The sequence below is a fragment of the Salvelinus alpinus genome, chromosome 28, assembly GCF_045679555.1.
Source record: "Salvelinus alpinus chromosome 28, SLU_Salpinus.1, whole genome shotgun sequence".
NCBI lineage: Eukaryota > Metazoa > Chordata > Actinopteri > Salmoniformes > Salmonidae > Salvelinus > Salvelinus alpinus.
In genome coordinates this window covers 32334217-32354147 of record NC_092113.1, presented here as the reverse complement: position 1 = coordinate 32354147, position 19931 = coordinate 32334217, and the positions used below count along the sequence as shown (strand labels likewise).

Here is a 19931-nt window from a genome sequence, read left to right as displayed (position 1 = left end):
TTATGGTTTTTGTTTTACAAATGTTAGAATTTTTCTTCCACTTTGAAAGGATTTAGTATTCTGTGTACATCCTTGACAAAAAAAGACAAATCAATTTAATCCCACCTTGTAACACAACAAAATGTGAAGGGGTGTGAATACTTTCTGAATGCATCAAAAAAGGGTTCCACTATCTTTACAACCCTTTTGTGGCTATATAGAACCCTTTTTATGGTTCTTTATAGAACCTTTATGGATAATGCTTTCTCAATCTCAACGTTTCCTTGTAGAACCATGCTGGGTCTGGTTTAATAGCTATATTATATTGTTAAAATTCCATAGGTTCATTATTGTGTTTATTAACAAGTTGAATCAGGTGTGCTAGCTCTGGAACAGCTGGGGGTCCTTGAGGAGAGAACTAGGAACTACTGACTAGTCAACCGTTCTCAATAGACACAAAAGCATACATTAGTCTTTCACAACACACCGTCACTGGCCTCAGTCATATAAAATATGGAACAGCACAACACAACAGATTAGATTAACTGCAATGACACACTCACTCACGGTTACACAAAAATATCTGTTAGTTAACCACGCCCCAAAATATTCGAAGGAGCCATCGCCCCCACATTTTAATTATCACTTAAAGATGAGAAAAAACGTTTTTGAAATGCAAAGAACCATTGAAGGGCTCTAAGTGTTCTTTGGGTTAGTATGGTTCCACATAGAACCATCACCTTTCCTAAAGAACCCTTGAGGAACCCTCATTTTTTGTGTGTAAGGTGACCAATGTATTTGTATACATTCATACATAACTTAAAATAAAAGAAAAACACTTAATGCACTCTGCACATGACAGTATCACTGATTTATTGAGGTTAAATATTGGCCATGGCCTCAAAGCCTTCTTCAGAGCATTCATATACATAAACATTAAATACATTTATACATACATACCTCCACATGCATAAACATTCATTGAAGTTGCAGGAAATGTATCACCTCTCACCACCCTCAAAAGAGGTAAGGTTTACAGACTGCTCCTCACCATACTGTTAATCATAATTATGATGGCTGCAGGCTGATTTCCCAGAGACAGCAGTGACTTACTTTGGATTTATGTGTGAACACGTGTGGAACATTGGAATTTAGATGTTATCAATCATAACTTTTAAATATGGAGTTAAGAGAAACCCCAGTATTGTGCATTTGGACCATTGAGTATGGTTCTATGAATACAGGGACTGAAGGTCCAACGGTGGAGAAGCAATGGTTCAGCCCATAGAATCAGAGAAAATAATAGTCCTTCTATATTGCTTCATCAGAGAAAGACATAAAAAAAAAATTCTGTTCCAATCCTCCCAAAGACAAACACACCACACATTGGGAGGAGCACAGGGTCAGCTGCAGTGTAGCATGCCAGGAGTTAGCTAGGGGTTAAGTGTCTTGCTCAAGGGCACAAAGGCAGCCAATTGTAGCTTGGTTCTGAAACTAGCAGCCCTCCAGTTGTGGGTTAATCTCTCCTATTGCCTGGCCCGGGATTCGAACCTTTGGGATAACCTCATTGTTTATGCATGGGTGAATGGGTCATATAAAACTGCAGTGTTGGAGACAACATCAGAAGGAGTCTGTTTATTCTTGAGAGATTAGAGCTCCCACATCTTGAAGAGAAATGTGTTTATGAACCAATCTGGTAATGTTATATTGTTATTTAGGAAACAAGTGTGTCATACCTTTGCTCTCTACTGTTTGATTAAATGTTCTCAGAGAAAGATACAATCCCCGTAACACAAGGCCTATTCCACAGGGATTCGTTTTGAGCCCGGGGTTGAGGCCCATTGCTATTCTGCACTCCCTATTGTAGGACTTTAATTTTGTGCCACTGTACAGCTTTGGTAATGTATGGAGATGTATAGGAATCCCCCTCATCAGAATGTGTTTGCCGTTTTCTTTTCATAACAGGAGTACTGCTATAAGACGTGTTTACCGTTTTCTTTTCATAACAGGAGTACTGCTATAAGACGTGTTTACCGTTTTCTTTTCATAACAGGAGTACTGCTATAAGACGTGTTTACCGTTTTCTTTTCATAACAGGAGTACTGCTATAACATGTGTTTACCGTTTTCTTTTCATAACAGGAGTACTGCTATAAGACGTGTTTGGGCATCTCAAGCAGCCTGGCTATCTCGAGCCATTTATTTAACCTTTATTTAACTAGGCATGTCAGTTAAGAACAAATTCTTATTTACAATGACGGCCTACATTTTATAACCAGTTACTACATGGAAATCAACCTCAATATACACCATCATAACTAGTCACATACTTAAAATAAATATTGTTTAACTTAATTTATTGCAGCAATATGCATCACCTCAATAACAATTGGATGTAAACATGCAAACAACAGTAGTCCAAAATCCAAATTATATTCAAAAATTATCCCAAAATGTCATTCAAAATGCATCTTAAACATTCAAAACTGATACTTCACGATTTATTTTCTGTGTTGATATGTTTTTGTAAATCGAAAACAAAAGAAGAATGAGGAGGATAATATTTTAAAGGCCTATAGCCTATTTTCTGAAGCCTACAAGATACCTACTTAATAAGTTATTGCACAACTTGTTTTTCTCAAATAGAATAATGCTCTCGAATGAAACGGCTATTCAAAAAAAAATCAGGAACTTACATGAATGCACATTGTAAAATTTCGTTCAAATCTTCTCGGTTGTCATTCCAAAAGTAGCACAAAAAAATATAGGCCTATCAGTGTTTACATTTTTTCGTATTCTACTGCTAAATGACTTGGCATTAGGTAAGGTTATTTATTTTAAAACTATTCTTGCATGCTTGTAGCGTATTGAAAATACAGGAAGCTTCCGCGCAATGAACAATTATCCGTAAGAATTGTCTGACCGTCGGGCTTTTGTGTGTATACTTTTAACAGATTCCCGTTTAGGTTTAGTCTACTTGCCATAAACTTTAATAGTGCTATAAATGGGGTTAGCTATATCCGGAAACACGGTGTTTTTCTTTTAATGGTGTGCAATGTCGACTCATCCTGCGACATGGCACATGGCCTGCACAGACAAGATGCAACTTGCCTCGGTGTATGTATATAATGTATTTATATCTTAATCATAGCTGTGGAATTTACCAAATGATCTATATTTATTTCTTATCTCACAGAGAGACTAATGATATAGCCTTTGTCTATGTTAAGCGGCAAGACTATATATATTTGGAATGCCAAGAGGATGGAAAATATTGTAGGCCTGAAATTTTTTTATCAAATATTGTAGGCGTATAGTATACCTACTGCGAAACAAATCAAACGTGTTTCTCTCCAATATCACGGCCTGCTCTTTTGAATTATCCGAGTAATGTACTCTTCCAACTTTAAATGCCATAAGGCCTGGGCTAGATCTTCACATTACCTCATCTTTATTCGGAACCTTTCTATTTTACAGTATCCTAAAAGAGGTCTGCCGACTGACTTGTTTTGCTCAAATAGGCCTATATCCATAGTTCCGTCTGATTTTCAGATTTACACTTCACAGCAATGTTCTGTCTAATATTTTCAGCGAATAGGCCTAAATGTTTAAATTCACATGTGAAGCTTTGCCAATCTTCTATATGTTCTTGGACGGAAAGGCTAAATCAAGCTTTTGGGTGTGGGAAATATCTAACACTTACCTTATATGAAGTATTCATGAGAATATGAAAAACGAAAGGCTATCATTTTCACACGTTATAGGTCTGTGTCGTTTCTCTAAATTAGGAGAATTGTAGGCCTGTGCATATCGTAGCATATCTTTGAATCGAATGAAGATTGATGAATCGAATGAAGATGGATGAATCGAATTAATTGAACCTGAGCATAAACCTACTATATTGAAGGTGTTGATTTAGGTGCAAATGGCCTCAAACTATATACACTTACCTAATAGGCTGTGTGTGTGTGTGTGTGTGTGTGTGTGTGTGTGTGTGTGTGTGTGTGTGTGTGTGTGTGTGTGTGTGTGTGTGTGTGTGTGTGTGTGTGTGTGTGTGTGTGTGTGTGTGTGTGTGTGTGTGTGTGTGTGTGTGTGTGTGTGTGTGTGTGTTTGTGAAGCTTCCAATAGTTTGTTCATTGCCAATGTTCACATTGGTGGATACATTGAGATATTGATATAAAGTAGCATGTTGGGGAATACTCTCACATCATTGAGCTGGAACAGGTATTTGCATTGCTTCCGTTTTGTTCTTTATTAAACCAGAAATATTAAGAAAATATTTAGGTCTAGAGAACTTTATCCTCAAGAAGGAGAAAAATACTAGGATGTGCAACACATTCCTAGTTGTTTTGGGGATACATTTACAGCTGAGTAATCAACGTTTACGACTGAATCCATTCTGGGATTGGTTGCAGCGAGCCACGTGGCACACCCGCTCCGTGAACATGAACTTTATGCTGTTCTCTATTCCTCGGACCTGACGTTATATCAGCAGCTCTCTCAGCAGGGGCATAGAAATGATGTCGCAAATACATTCTTCTCCTTCAGTGTAGACTAAATAGCAGTTAAGCTTTTGGATATGGAACGCATTTCATTTAGGCTATATTCCCTTCCCGACGTGCTCCTGCCTCGCGGTCAGAAATGGCTTCACGACAGTCACAGCCTTTACCAGCCCCTGTCTACGGTAGCCTATCCTAGAGGAAAAATAACCCAACGGTTGCACAAAGAGAGAAAGAGAAAGCAGTGGACAGTAAATTACGCTGGTTACCAAATTGTTCAATTTAGTTTTTGCTTTTCGATCCGTCGGCAGATTTGGAGACATTTGCCATGCGCGGTGTAGCGACGTAGAGGTCCATTTGCCAGGATCACCGCCATACCCTTCCACTGGACCAGTGATCCTGCGTCACGGTCACTACAAACAACTCGGAGAACGCAGATGCGGGTAAGATAGCGATTCCGTGATCCTTCCTCACTGGCTTGAATCTGGATATGAACCGTATCTGTTAGAAGGGGGCATTTGAGACGTTATGCCATACAGGCTATATGGTATCAGATAAGTGAGGGGAAAGACATTGGATATGAATGCTATTGATGTATATTTTGCGTATTCGTGACCTGACCTGCAGGCTACTGTAACCTCAGTTGTTTCCCTATAGTAGGCAAGACTGCCTCCGCTTGTAAATTGATACTTCAGTAGTGCACTGTTCAGAAAATCAATGACGCACCGTCTAGATGTAATCATATGTTATGCTAGAGTGTGGTTTGTTTTGTCGAAGATAGCTTGCCTTGGGTGTGTAAATATTGCGAGAGGATCCACTGGGGGGACCATGTTGTTTTGTGGTAAGCAGCGCTATGTTCATTTGGGGCTTGAATCTTTCTTTGCCATTCTTCCAGATTATAGAGATGACATTGAACTGTATTTTGGACACACACACACACACACACACACACACACACACACACACACACACACACACACACACACACACACACACACACACACACACACACAACGGTTGTTCACTGCTATTAACAGTGCCCCCTTGTGCCTACCGCTTCCACGGCGGGGGTGAGGGGTAGTGTAGGGGGAGTAGTGGGGTATTTGGTATTTTCTTAGGATCTCAATTAGCTGTTGCGAAAGCAGCATCTACTCTTCCTGGGGTCCAAACAAAACATGAAACATGACATAATACAGAACATTAATAGACAAGAACAGCTCAAGGACAGAACTACATCTGTTAGTCAGTCTACAGGCTGGCTGTAACTTATATACCACAATAGTGTGGATATAACTTAATACAGAGCTGAAATATGTGCATACCAAAATGACTGAACCTGTCACCAGCATGCACGCAGCTTGGAATATCGTATGAAATATTTCAACCGTCCCCATTTTGAATTGATGTCTGTATTGGTGGGTTGTGAGACGGCCTATGAATAGAAAATAAACCTGTTATTTTCTGATACAATAATAAAGCTGTACACAACAACAAGGATTCAATATTTAATTATATTAATTGAAGGAACACCAGCAACAGCAAACATGGTCAAAATCATAATAACAAAAATAACAATAAATCATTATCAAAATAATCGTCATGATCACATTCCCTATCAACAATCATATGCACACACATAGGGCAGAATCCTTGCTTAAGATATCCACACCTAACTAGCCTACAATTTGCGCGTAAACCAAATTGCTAAAGTTTACGCACGAGCTTCGTTAAGCTTCCCGCAGGAGCTTTAACGCACGAGCGTCATCATTTTTGGATCACCAATAGTCTATACTGAGCTCCATAGGATATAAGCCTTTACCTGTGCATAATTGGTTAAATATGGCAAACACTTGTACATTAATTTGCCCTAAATACACATGGCATGCATGTGTAGTGATGGCAAAGCTACGTGATAAGAACGTTTTCAAAAGTTTAGCCTATACTGTGTGTGTGGGGGGGGGGGGGGGGTGTATTACATATTGCGTATTTTCTATTTATTTCTATAGCCTAAAGTAAAGCCATTATTGGGCAAAGAGGAGTATTTGATCACTTCAGATATTTTATTGGGCTAATTGAAACTAGAACATGTCAATAGACATTCTCGCAGGTGCGTTTATTCATACTGGCACCTATCAAATGTCATGTCAGGTCATTGTGCGCGAACCTATTTTCCCCCATGGTTTCCTATTGTGCTTGTCATGGGGGATACATCTTAGCTCTTCGGTGGGTTATCCTTGAGAAACAGAGAGAGAGAAATATCCTTCAAATTAAACATTCATAACACAGAAGCAATATATTACTAACATGCGAACTCGCTTCCCCAATCCCTTGTAACTAACGTTACACTTCAAAACCTTACATCAACGATTGACCCAACTCACTTGTAAAAATGAAAAGAGTGTAGAATTTTCCAGATGTCAGTTTGCAGATATACACTGGCTTTATTAATGCAGAAAATAGGGGTTTATTGTTTGCCTGTATTTGGCTGCTTTTTTAAAGGTTTATCAAAAAACCCACATACATTTTTATATTTAGAAAATATAGCAAACGCCTATGGGGTATTTTTTATTGGGGATTTGAAACTTGTAATAGGGCCACGCGCTGTACAGTCAAAGGTTTTAATGTCTATTACACATTGTTATTGAATCATCAATCAAAATAGAAGATATTTGCTAATTAACATGATTTACGATGTGTTTTAGTCACCTTAAACAGCCTCATCTCTTATTAGCCTTGTGCATAACAGGCATAAAGCCTATACCCCACTGGGCAAAAACTGGTTAAATCAATGTTGTTTCCACGTCATTTCCACCCCCCAAAAAAAATCTGTGATGACGTTGCATCAATGTGGGAAACTAATTGGATTTGCAAAAAGTCATCAAGGTAAGGGTATTTTGTATTTTTTGTCACCCAACTTTGAACCTAAATCCAATGAAATTGTGAATGTTTTGTTGTTGAATTTACGTTAGTTGACAAATCAACCAAATGTAAATCAAAACTAGACGTTGAACTGACTTCTGTGCCCAGTGGGAAGCGAGTAGACATACTCTTTATACCCAATCCCCGCAATATGTTAACATTATCTCATCAAAGCTTGTTCAGAGCTGGCATTGAGTATTAACTCCTCATGTTACAGTAAGAGAAAGCGGATACAAAAGCATTGCTTCAGGCCCACATGATCAACACATATATATGTTCCTTTGTGCTTCAAATTGTTGAACATGGAAAACTGAACACTGTACTACTTACTGTACCTTGTCTATAACTCAACATCATTTTGATCTTTTCTATTTTATTATGTTAGCCTATTTTGTTACAACTTAAGATCAAATGTTGCAAGAGTAGGCTATTACAACCAACAAGCTCTCACAGTCTCACTGCAGAAATATACGTTATTGCACTTATCTCCACATGTCAAATTTCGAAGTTGCGCCAAAGTCAAATTTTGAATTGTTTTTGACACCCTGGGTTGCTCCTCCTGATTACAACTACAAGTGTGTGAGACCATTATTAGGCCGAATTGGACTGTTCTGGCTTGTTTCCTCATTTACTAATAATAATAATAGATCATTAAAATAATAATATCGTTTTGAGTAAATGATTAGTATTATTATCTGCAGCAGTAGTAGGCCTAGTAGGTAATAGTAAGCTACACGCATATAGCCTATAAAGTGCAACAGTGCAGATGTTCGTCTTCAAAGAAATACGGGCCAAACGGGCTCTTTCCTCTCTGCTTCAAAAGCACGTAATTTGTGGGCTGCCATAAACCACTTAGGCATAGGCATACAGCTCATTCTCCCAGCTCACATCACTATACCGCATACCAACAGCTCTTGTGAATTATGCAATGGAACTACCACAAACTCCAGGGTATGAATACAAAAATCATCATAGTGGTTTTATAAACAATTATGTAAAATAGTTCGGGGCAAAACGTATAGAGCCTATAAAGGGTATAAAAAGTGAAATACCGAAGCAGTGAGTGCAGTCATATCATTGAGGTTCACACTCAGTCATCTCATCAGTCACAGTTGACAACACATTGAAGTACGTTATGTTGATACATTGTGAGTATTGCTGATTTCGGTAGCGCGCTCGGCTGTATGGCTCTCATCAATTGCTAGACACCCAGACTTATGTAGCCCAAGCAGTAAGCCTATACAGTCTGCGACCATTTTGGCTTACTTGAGTGTAGGAGGAGAATCCTAATTCTATTCACAGAATGGGGACACTATTTATGTAGGCTAGTGAAATGCAAAATTGTGAGTATAATGAAAGCAACTTTAATAGAACATTTAATGGGAAGGATATAGGTATATAGGTCTAATTTCGGAGTTATGACGCACTTTCAACTGCCTTTAATTTCGTTAAGTAGTTAACACAATAACACATATGCCATACTGTTTACAATTAGAGGTTTTTGAGTTGAAATATTCCTTCTTGGTTTTCCTATTTTTCTCTCCCTGTTTGTCAGTCTGCGGATGTCACATATGGCCACTAATCCAGTGGGAAACATTTATTGCACCACAGACTTCCTCGTCTTTGTTCTGTCCTCGCTTTTATGGCCTGCTTAGGACCCAGAACAGGAGCATAGACCTACATCTGCAAGTTAAAGATTCGTTTTGTTGTAGTCTGTATAGATATCCCCTTGTCAAATACATCTGAATACATTTGTAGTTTCAATATTGTGAATTCTCAATGTATTTTCAATACTATATATTATTACTATTGATTTTTGAGAACAATTTGGAGATATCGGCAATGTTTAGCTAATATCGTTCTCTAATCAACGTTTTGTTATCGAATAGCTTGAAGGTTGTTTGAACAATCAAATGAATCAATCTGAATTGATTTACGTGCAGGTCTGTGTTGAAGCTGTAGATGGAAAAGGCTTTGCAGTAGTCTATTGTTGAATGAACTTTGCCACACACGGAGAACAAAAGGGTTCCATGTGGAATATTGGTATCCAATCTGCAAGATCATAACAGTTGTGTCGAGTTTGTACCTCATTTTATCCGGGTATTCATTCAATGATTAATGACTCTTGTTAATGATTTAATGATTTAATGATTTAATGATTTGTTAATTTCCTCAGTTACGCACGAGCTCATGTCATAGGCCTACATAAAACACAATTATAAGTCTATTTTTGATTTGATTTGATTTATTAGGACCCCCATTAGCCGACGCCAATGGCAACATCTAGTAGTGCTGAGGTCCGACACATAACGAAAAAAACATTACAAACCTAATACTTTACAATTTACATACATATGGTGTAGAGCTAAAGTACTAGGCTATTTCAAAATATCCATCCTTGTTTAAGATATAGCCTACATCATGTCACCGATACTAAAATCATATCAATACCGTTCATGTATGTAATATTTGCGTGAAGGCAACACACATAACATATATTTAAGCAATAACGCATGAGGGGTGTGGTATATGGACAATATACCACGGCCAAGGGCTATACTTATTCAAGACGCAACGCGGAGTGCCTGGATACAGCCCTTGGCTGTGGTATATTGGCCATATACCACGAACTCCCCAGGTGCCTTATTGCTATTATAAACTTATTACCAACATAATTAGAACAGTAAAAAAAAAATGTTTTTGTCATACCCGTGGTATATGGTCAGATATATCATAGCTTTCAGCCAATCAGCATTCAGGGCTCTAACCACCCGGTTTATAATATGCAATTTGGCACTGATATTACAGTATTTGGTGAGAGATTATTGTGGTTAGGTAAATAAATACCTATCTCTAAATTTCTAAGATTGTATCCGTAAAAGTGCTCTGTGGATACATCCTCTGACATAGCCTGATCAATGCTCTACTCACGGTTGATTGTTGGATTATCAGGATAGAAGGTGGAAACAGTTAATAGCGTAGTAACTTTAAATAAAAAATATTCTAGTATTTTTCCTTGAGATTATAATCCAACAATCGTTTCAGAGGCTCGTTTCAGAGGCTCGAGATTTATACATAGAGTTATTTATTGGTGAGCTGGGCAACGTCCGTTGGTTTTATTGCCCATCACAGAAGAGGCCCTAAACGCATTCTTAGCATCCCCGACCTTCCCCCTAACAATCGGAATGACCAGTTCAGAGCCGAGGCCCGATAATTACCTACGTCATGTAATGCATTTCATACACGATGTAAATCATGGAAAGAATGTGAGAAATTCTTGCTTCAGCAAAAACACAAGAACCAACAAAGCACGCGAGTTTTATGAGAGTGCTACCGATACATAAACGTCTAAATGTACAACTCACCCTGAAATTATGTACAGTGCTCAGGTCAAACAATTACATTATACAAATATATTTGTACATTGTACTTGTTAGTGGCATTTACAATATGCAAAATATGTGCTTGCAAACTACCTTCTCTCTCTCTCTCACACACACACACACACACACACACACACACACACACACACACACACACACACACACACACACACACACACACACACACACACACACACACACACACACACACACACACACACAGACACACACACACACACAATATTCCACTATTCCCCATAAGCAGGCTAAACAGATGTAAAGATATCAATTGAGTTGTCCCATTTATAAAATGACATAAACTGTATTCTGGTTTTGGACAGGCAGCAGTTTGATATTGCTGACAGATACACATGTCACTTATATGTTTATATTGTCTTGTTTTCTTGCTCAGTAGCAAGACCCACTACCTTCATGCATGTGTTTCCTGACTGTGTTGTTAGAGCTAAAGCTGCTTACCTAAAAGCTACGGTTTCCATTTAACTCCTTGCTCTCAATTGGTGGAGAAGGGTCAGCTGACATTGTCATATTTTCCCTCTCGGAGCCTCAGCTATAACACTCGGGTTAGTGCGTCTTACTGGAAATTAATAATATTGAAATCTCAAGGAACCGTCCATTTTACAGAAGCAGATAACGTATAAAAGGAAGGTTTTGCAAAGGTGTGTGAGATAGACAGAGTATAAAGAGAGACGGGAAGGGGGAGCTACTGAGAGAGGGAAGTGGAGAAAAAAAAGACAGATAAAGTGGGGAGAGTTAAAGGAGAGGGTTACAGGCAAGGTATGAATTCGTATTTCGCAAACCCGTCGCTCTCCTGCCATTTATCCGGTGGTCAAGATGTTTTGCCAAACGTGTCCCTAAATTCCACAACTTATGACACAGTGAGACATTTTTCCTCGTATGGGGCTGCTGTGAACCAGAATCGGATATATTCAAATCCTTTCTATTCTCCCCAAGACAATGTTGTTTTTGGGCCGAGCCGGGCATCCTATGAGTATGGATCTAATGTGTTTCTTCAAGACAAGGATGGGGGTCTTGCCAGTTGCAGACAAACAAGCAGAGGGCTGAATGCACAAAGCCACAGTGCTCAGGAGTACAGCTTGGATCACGCCAGAGGAGGATCGCAGGAGCAGAAAGCTAACGTCCAGATTTACCCGTGGATGCAGCGAATGAACTCTCACAGCGGTGAGTTTTACTACAACAAATAAATTAAGTAAATGGGTCAGTTTTACGATATGTCTTAGCAACAGAGCAACTTCGTTTTTATGGCCCCATAAAACATCATTGTATCGTCTCGCCCTGGTGAAAGGCCTCCTTTCTGAGAGTGCGTAACTATTCTAAGAGTTGCCCCAAATTGTATGTTTTGTTTAACCTGAATCTTATATATTTAATTTAAACAATTTGCATAAACGATGTATATTTTACAAACAGACGTTGGACATTCAGATTACGTGTCATGGTTTGGAGAACCGCTTGTTTATTTTACTGCATGCCAGATGCGTTACTACCCGGAGCAGAAATAGGCTATTTTGGACATGAATCGCTGCCATCACATTGTCAGTACCTTTGTAATGATGTCTAATCTAGATTATAGTGATTAAATCATCTGATGTCAGAAAAATGTACAGATTGGTTATGTATAGTGTGTGTGCGTGTGTGTGTGTGTGTGTGTGTGTGTGTGTGTGTGTGTGTGTGTGTGTGTGTGTGTGTGTGTGTGTGTGTGTGTGTGTGTGTGTGTGTGTGTGTGTGTGTGTGTGTGTGTTTGTGTGTGTGTGTATATATAATCCAATAATTTGTTTTCTTTTCTTTTCACTGCACAGGAGTTGGATTTGGGTCCGACAGACGCAGAGGACGCCAGATATACTCCCGTTACCAAACACTGGAACTGGAGAAGGAGTTCCATTTCAACCGCTATCTAACCAGACGTAGACGTATCGAAATAGCAAACGCTCTCTGTTTGACAGAACGTCAGATCAAAATTTGGTTCCAGAACCGTCGTATGAAATGGAAGAAAGAGAGCATTCTAACGTCTACGGTGACAGGGAGTGAATCAACAGGGACCTCCGTGGAGGAAGGAGACGGCGTGGAGAAGGAAGAGGGAAAAAAATGAAAAATAAATTAAAGAAAGACATTTAAAACGAAATCATGAAACTCTAACTAAACTACCTAGCCATTCAAGGACCAGAAACTCTAACGCATGATATTATTCTGCTATTTGCCCACCCCCATCTATGTATCGGTTTGGATCACTTCAACCAATTCACATAGGTCATTCATAGGCATGGTTTACAAACACAATATGCATAAGCATTCCAAATGTGAAGGAAATGCGAAGGCACACTTATTTTGTTTTTGTTAATATAGGTATTTGAAGTTTTACTTTCCCATGAATCCCATCGTAATTTTGTGATGTGCAATATGCATCTTGCAAATATCCTGAAAGCTCTCATGGGGTGAACAACACTACCTAAATTGTAGATATGCCTGTATATATTCTATGTACGCTTATGTATACCCTGTGTAGCTCAAATGGACGTTCTCTTAAAGTGGCACTTACCACTGTTTAGCCTAATAACCGTTTTGGGTTACCCAAGACTACCTAATAAAGAGGACAAATAATACACGAGCAATCCATCACGTTGTTTAGGGTTGTGAATTTATGTTTGATCATAATTGTGTATCATTGAATAAAATGTTTTCAAACCATGTCCGTCCCTGTCTTTTGTACAATTCTGAGCAATGGGTCATCACAATACAGATCACTACCTCCACTACAATCCAGATAAGACAGTGATGTTTTTTTGCACAATTTGTGTGTTTAGTCTGGCAAGTATTTAATGTATTATAGGTAGCCTACAAAGTATGAAGTGAATGGTTCTTGCCATGTATGAATATTACTTGACATATTACTGTTTAAGAAAGCATCCGTATTGTTTCTATAGTCATAATAGCCAATCCACATTTCCAAATGAAGAAGCAACGGAAACAAGTTTGGAACACCAAAATAAACTCAAACATAAGCCATAGGCCATATTGTACTATGAAACTGATAGCTAGTCCAACCTTTAGGCTATCGGCCTATAAACAACGGCTTAGAGATTGTTTATGCTGCTCAATAAACGTTGATATGGGCAGTTTGGGCACATGGACCTATTTCTTCCGCACATCCGGGATGACTATCAACCCAATTTAAACCAAATTAAGATAAACCTACATAGCATAATGGCGCCTCAAATAGCACAGCATTTTAATATAATTATTATTATTATGATAGCCGACTATGGAGCATTTGTCGTTTTGTTTTGCTCAATCAGTGTTACTGTTGCTGTTCATAGTGCCTCTATGGGGCAAACCGCCCCCACCCCCACTAGAGGCTGGTACGCTATGTAATGCAGCAGGGCAAGGGAAGTGGGCCTATGGAGGGACATAGATGAGATGACCGCCCTGGCCTGCCCTACACCAGACACCAGATGACGCTATTGTCTTACAGTCGCGCCCTTGTTCTCACCCAGACCACCATGGTCCCCAACAGTCCAAAGCACAAAGTTTACCGGGGACATTCCCCCTATTCATCAATATACCCCCGGGAATATCAAGCCAATGCATGACTGGTCAACATCAGCACGTGATCCTATTCAGATTCCCCATATTTGGGCATTGCACGTCGAATCAAGAAAAAAAACATATATGAATGCCACCACCTATAAATCGTGGTATTAAAAAAAAAGATACCCCTTGAACTTCCAAAGAGCTTCCTAGGAATAGCAAAACCTAATATAAAATAACAATACAACAGCAAAATATTTAGCCCAGGCTACTCTCGGATACAATATGTATTGTTAGTCTATTGCAGTTTTTACTTGATGAATCCCTTGCGCACCATTTTTGTGTGTTTCGTGTAAGATGAGCTCGTACGTAGCAAACAACATTTTCAAGGAGCACACGCACGAGGCATCCTCCTTTAACACCATGAATAGTTTTGGCAGTTATGTCTCTCTCTCTTCCCTCCATCAAGCCAATTATGCCTATAACGGAGGTCTTCATTTCAACGGAACATTCACCTCCTCTGATTCCACTGCGAACTCTCTGAAACTAGAAGAGATGGAAACTAGCCTGCGAGGCAATACGGACACTCAACCTCCACCACGACTACAGTCTTGCTCAGCTGCGAGCTCCCGGAACTCCGTGCAAAACTGCCTTCGTGATGGGATACTGAGCAAAGGAACTGGAAGGCCAATGGAAGTGGTCGAAAACCCTATGACTGAAGAAAACGCAATCAAAGTCGAAACTATGCAACCTGTGAAATGTCAAAACCATTCGAAGAAGCACCAAGACAGTCAACAGCAACCGCAGATTTTTCCCTGGATGACAAAACTACACATGAGCCACGGTAAACTGAAAAAAAAGTCTATAGCCAACTTAAATCCTACTACTTCCCTCACTCACTCACTCTCTCTCGCCTGCTATCCTGCTTTTGTCCATTCACAGTTTTTCGTCTTGAGTTTTATAGGCCAAACGCAGGAAATAATAAAACTGGCGGTCATAAATTTTATGACAAAGGCGTCTATTGCTCGTAAACCTGTTCTGTTACTGTGAAGAGGTGATCTGCCAGGGTTAGATTTATGGCTGCATAATTGGATAAGAGAAACAAAAATATTAGAAAACGATAAACGAGTAGTCCTTTTTACGGTAATGTATTAATGCTTTCCAGCTCCTAACAGGTTATTATACTCTAAGATGAGTATAGGCTATAGCCTAGTTGAACTCGGAGGAAAACTATGTGCCCTGACCTCCGTGTGAACTTTTCACCTTGGAAAGCTCCAGATATAATTGCAAGATGGTATTCATGTCCAAAATCCACTATTGCCCATTAGGTATTAGCCTACTGCTGGAGTTACCACTAAATATTACCACTGCATTTGGTGCTTTATTAAAGACCAAAATTATAGTTCTGCGAGTGTTCTTCCTTATAATATTGATCTGGATTTCCCAGTGCAGCAAATGCTGTTTTTTTGTTTGCCAAGATTTATTTGAAATGAACAAGCGCCAGAATAAATAAGCTGTTGTATTCAATGAAATAGAATTAGAAGAACATTCATTTCACTGTTAGTTTACACCTTTTACACCTGCATGTGACGAATACAATTTCATTTCATTCATCCAGAGCTTTTGTCCCTTGATTTCAATTTCATTATTTCGTTCAAGCAGTTAATTTGAATTGAAATAGTTTCACTTATTTGGGGCTTAGTCACTTGAACGTTTCATCATTTGTAAACGATTTTAATCATTTTAGATGCTGCAACTCAAAATAGAGAGGCAGTATCTTCATCTCACGTCATTCGACATTAACCTTGACCTCAGGTTATTTTTATATGAATTAAGATTTTATAATATTCGATAACTCTTGAGTTTTCTTAAAATTTAGGCTAACGCATATTTTTTCTAATACCACTTCAGAATCATCTGACGGTAAACGCTCTCGAACCAGTTACACCCGCTTCCAGACTCTGGAGTTGGAGAAAGACTTCCATTTCAACCACTACCTCGCCCGTCGCAGGCGCATTGAGCTCGCCAATTCCCTCTGTCTGAACGAGAGGCAAATAAAAATTTGGTTCCAGAATCGACGTATGAAGTGGAAGAAGGATTCGAAACTGAAATTAAAGGACTCAATATAAACATGGAGTTGATGACTGATCTGGAGACGAACTGCTAAGAGAAGTACTCAGAGGGAGACCATTATTCGAAACGTGAAGGCCGTTTTCATAAATCAGCACTTGTGTTACGGACTATTACATTATTAGCATATTACGTGTTTGTAACTTTACATGTGGACTTTTATTCTTTGCTTGATGGGTGTAAAAATGGAAGGAAAATATTGAACAAAAATATAGTCATGTGTTGTCTAAATGTAAAGATTGTGTAAAGACCTTTGGAAGTCTTAGGGAGGAGCTGACTATAAGGCCACTCCCTCTTTCATGTTTCAATGCAAATACATGAACATTCTGCCTATTCTTTTATCCTTGAGATAATAATTAAGAACATGTCAGTGAGTGATACTGAGTGGTAATACAATCATAACGAGAAGACCTAACTGTTCATGTGTCTTATAATGACGAACATTTTTTATTTTATTAAATGTCTTAAAATTCGTATTTGGGCGCTGAGTGACTTTGTTGTATTCGGGTTTACAGCAAACAGACGGTTGACTTTTTGAACTATGGATTATGTCCAACCAAATATGTAAGACTTTCATGATGGTATTTGAGGACAGCACCCATACCTATAGGCCTACCATTCCATGTCTTATATATATGTTCGCAGTTGTCTGATCCAATCGAAACAGTGTACGTATTGAATACTCTGCCACCCCCATAGATGCACAATAATTGCATATGTACAGAAGGCCTATTATACAATTGCCCGAATAAGCTTGTGATTCAAACAAAACGCTTACAGGTGTTGAGAAAACGTTTGCATAAACCTCCCATACCGTATTACCAGAACATTCGTGTCGCACTTTTATATCATTACACATGTACAGGCACTTAGTATTAAGAAATAGATTCGAGGTCCCACACGTCTATTTAAAACATTTACAGTAGGCCTATCAATCCCTGACAGACAAACGCATGCACATACACGTTTAAGCCCCCAGTAAAACTGTATTACTGTGTTTCCACCTCTCCACCACAGATATGAAATGGTTCCTGTTTTAACAGGATAGAGCCAGAGAGCATAGCTAGCTGCTTGTAAATTCCTATGGGCTGAGATGTATAAGCTAACTTTCTCCATAGGCCTAGCCACTCACAGACTTGGCTGTTTCAGTGGCCTTACTCACGGACCAAATGTAAAGCTATGGTTATGAAATATGTTAGAGTATGCTATATGTTTATATTCAGTCTATATCAAAACGTTGTTTTTTTTAAAGCTAACAAAAAACGGTTTATTAATATAGCTTTAAGTAGATATTTGATCATGTGAGTGAATATTGTAAGCTAGTGTAGTAGACAAAACCATAAGTTGAAACACAGCTATGCATTGACCTGTATTTGGCACACTGCTGGCCTAACTATTGACACGTATTATAACAAGATGTCTTAACAAAACAAAAATCTAGTTCCAGGGAAAAGGATTAATCAGATGCCTTTTCCTGTAGGAAATGTTGCCCCATATGAAAAATAGATATATTTTCACTCACCTTGCAGATTTGTAGCCTAGTTTCACTGCTATAGAAATACAACAGAGCATGGGCTGCTTTCTCAATGGCACTCTCGGGCCTAACCGTGCTACATTGTTATATAGGGCTATCGCATTCCCCTTTTAGTGTCTCTTTCTTTTAGTAGTTTAAAGTTTGTAATGTTATTTATGCCAATTGCCTCGAGCAGGGCCTGTGAATGGTGCACAGGGAGCACGTGGTGCCATTAAAGTTGGGGTTTATGGCCTGGAAAAACTGACAAACCTTCGATATATACACATCATATATAATCTTGTCCTGAATCGCAGCTGCTGGCTTCTATTACCTGAGGTAGAAAGGGCTTTGTCTCAGTTAGTGTGGATTACCTTGGCCCGGACTAGTCCGTCTGTAGTGGTGGTGCTGATCTCTCGGTCACAAATGGATCCTTAAATACTCCAGTAAGTTTATAATATTTTTACTAACATGCATGTTGCGTCAACCTATCGCGTTTCTTTTGTATTTGATGTTGTGGTTCGGTTGGCTTGATGTTTTCGATACAACAGGATTTGTTAAATTGTGTTTGTGGTACACATTCCTTATAATTATTATAACCAATCGTAATGTTATATCGGGCTCTGCTTGCTGTTTGTTTGTCCGTAGAGGAGATATGTCTTCCAATAGATTACAAACATGTTTATGTATGGATCATGCATGGTCCCTAACCCCCTAGTAAAATAGAGTTACTTCTGAATGACAGCTCTGTTCTAGCTTTCCTGACTGGGTTCTATTTACTCTCCTCTCATTCATTAGGCATACGATACGTCTTTAAACAGAACACAATTTATTCATTTAGATAATGGTCTGCACATTGTCAAATGCTTCATGTTACTGTTACACAGTTGTCAGAGAACCAAAATAAGAGTTTGTGTATGTGTGTGTGTGTGTGTCAGTGTGTGTGTGTATGTGTGTGTGTGTGTGTTGATGTCCCATCATACAGTACTACCTGAAGCTACTATGTACAGCTATGCTCCCACAAAAATGCAGTCAGGTTTCAGAGCTGGGATGTGTGTATAAATTACAAGTTCATACTTGTGCTTGAATAAACATAGCAACCCACTTTTCAGGATTGTCTTGGTAAGATATTGCTAAATCACACTGTTGACACAGAGACTGATGAGTGTATCATGTTCACTGCTCAATGGTTCGACTATCTTTAACTTTGTAGGCCAGTCCAATTGATACCTGTCATAGTATAGCAGTCCAATGGATAAATGTCATCCATCCCCTGCCATCCCATAATCAACACATAGACGTGATACTGTTTATTTTTGTAGTTGAGGAATGGAATGTTAACATAGAAAATGTTCTGGAAGGTTCTGGAAGCCAACATTTGTTTAAGAGCAGCATGACAAGTTAAATCTCAATTGTTACGTTGTATCTCACCCCACCTAATATAGAACTGGCAGGATTTTCCATACACCGTCAGGACAGAGAAGCTGCGTCTGGTAAGACGAGGTGCGGGGGTGTCTAATGTTAAAGAAGTCTCGAGGTATTGCTCGCCGTGATGGCGCCGACAGAGATGGTCGCCTTGCTTCGCGTTCTTAGGAAGCTATGCAGTATTTTGTTTTTTAATCTATTATTTCTTACACTGTTACCCCAGGAAATCGTAAGTCTTATTACATAGAGCCGGGAGGAACTATTGGATATAAGAGCAATGTCAACTTACCAACATTACGACCAGGAATACGACTTTCCCGAAGCGAATCCTCTGTTTGGACCACCACCCAGGACAATGGATCGGATCCCAGTAGGCGACCCAAAACAACGGTGCCGCAGACGGAGCGGTCTTCTGGTCAGGCTCCGTAGACGGGCACATCGCTCACCACTCCCGAGTATACTACTCGCCAATGTCCACTCTCTGACAACAAGGTAGACGAAATTCGAGCAAGGGTTGCCTTCCAGA

General features: G+C 39.2%; 2 protein-coding genes across 9 annotated transcripts in view; both read left to right on the top strand.

Annotated features, from left to right (window-relative positions):
- LOC139557713 (homeobox protein Hox-C4a) overlaps positions 1–19931 on the top strand; it is a 113483-nt gene that overhangs the window by 30511 nt on the left and 63041 nt on the right. For 3 of the 8 annotated variants that reach the window (XM_071372835.1, XM_071372834.1, XM_071372833.1), the window contains exons 1-2: positions 14495–15184; positions 16252–18426. The exons of 3 other annotated variants lie outside the window; for them this stretch is intronic. In XM_071372835.1, coding sequence (XP_071228936.1) covers positions 14698–15184; positions 16252–16469 — 705 coding nt within the window. In that variant the 5' untranslated portion in view covers positions 14495–14697 and the 3' untranslated portion in view covers positions 16470–18426. Of the gene's footprint in view, positions 1–4396; positions 4921–14494; positions 15185–16251; positions 18427–19931 lie in introns of those variants that run through there. 2 more of the 8 variants (XR_011671453.1, XR_011671452.1) reach the window with 2 other exon arrangements.
- LOC139557715 (homeobox protein Hox-C6a-like) lies at positions 9564–13500 on the top strand. Its single transcript, XM_071372837.1, has 2 exons — positions 9564–11979; positions 12615–13500. The coding sequence occupies exons 1-2, from the start codon at positions 11577–11579 to the stop codon at positions 12902–12904; spliced, it is 693 nt and encodes a 230-aa protein (XP_071228938.1). The 5' UTR covers positions 9564–11576; the 3' UTR covers positions 12905–13500.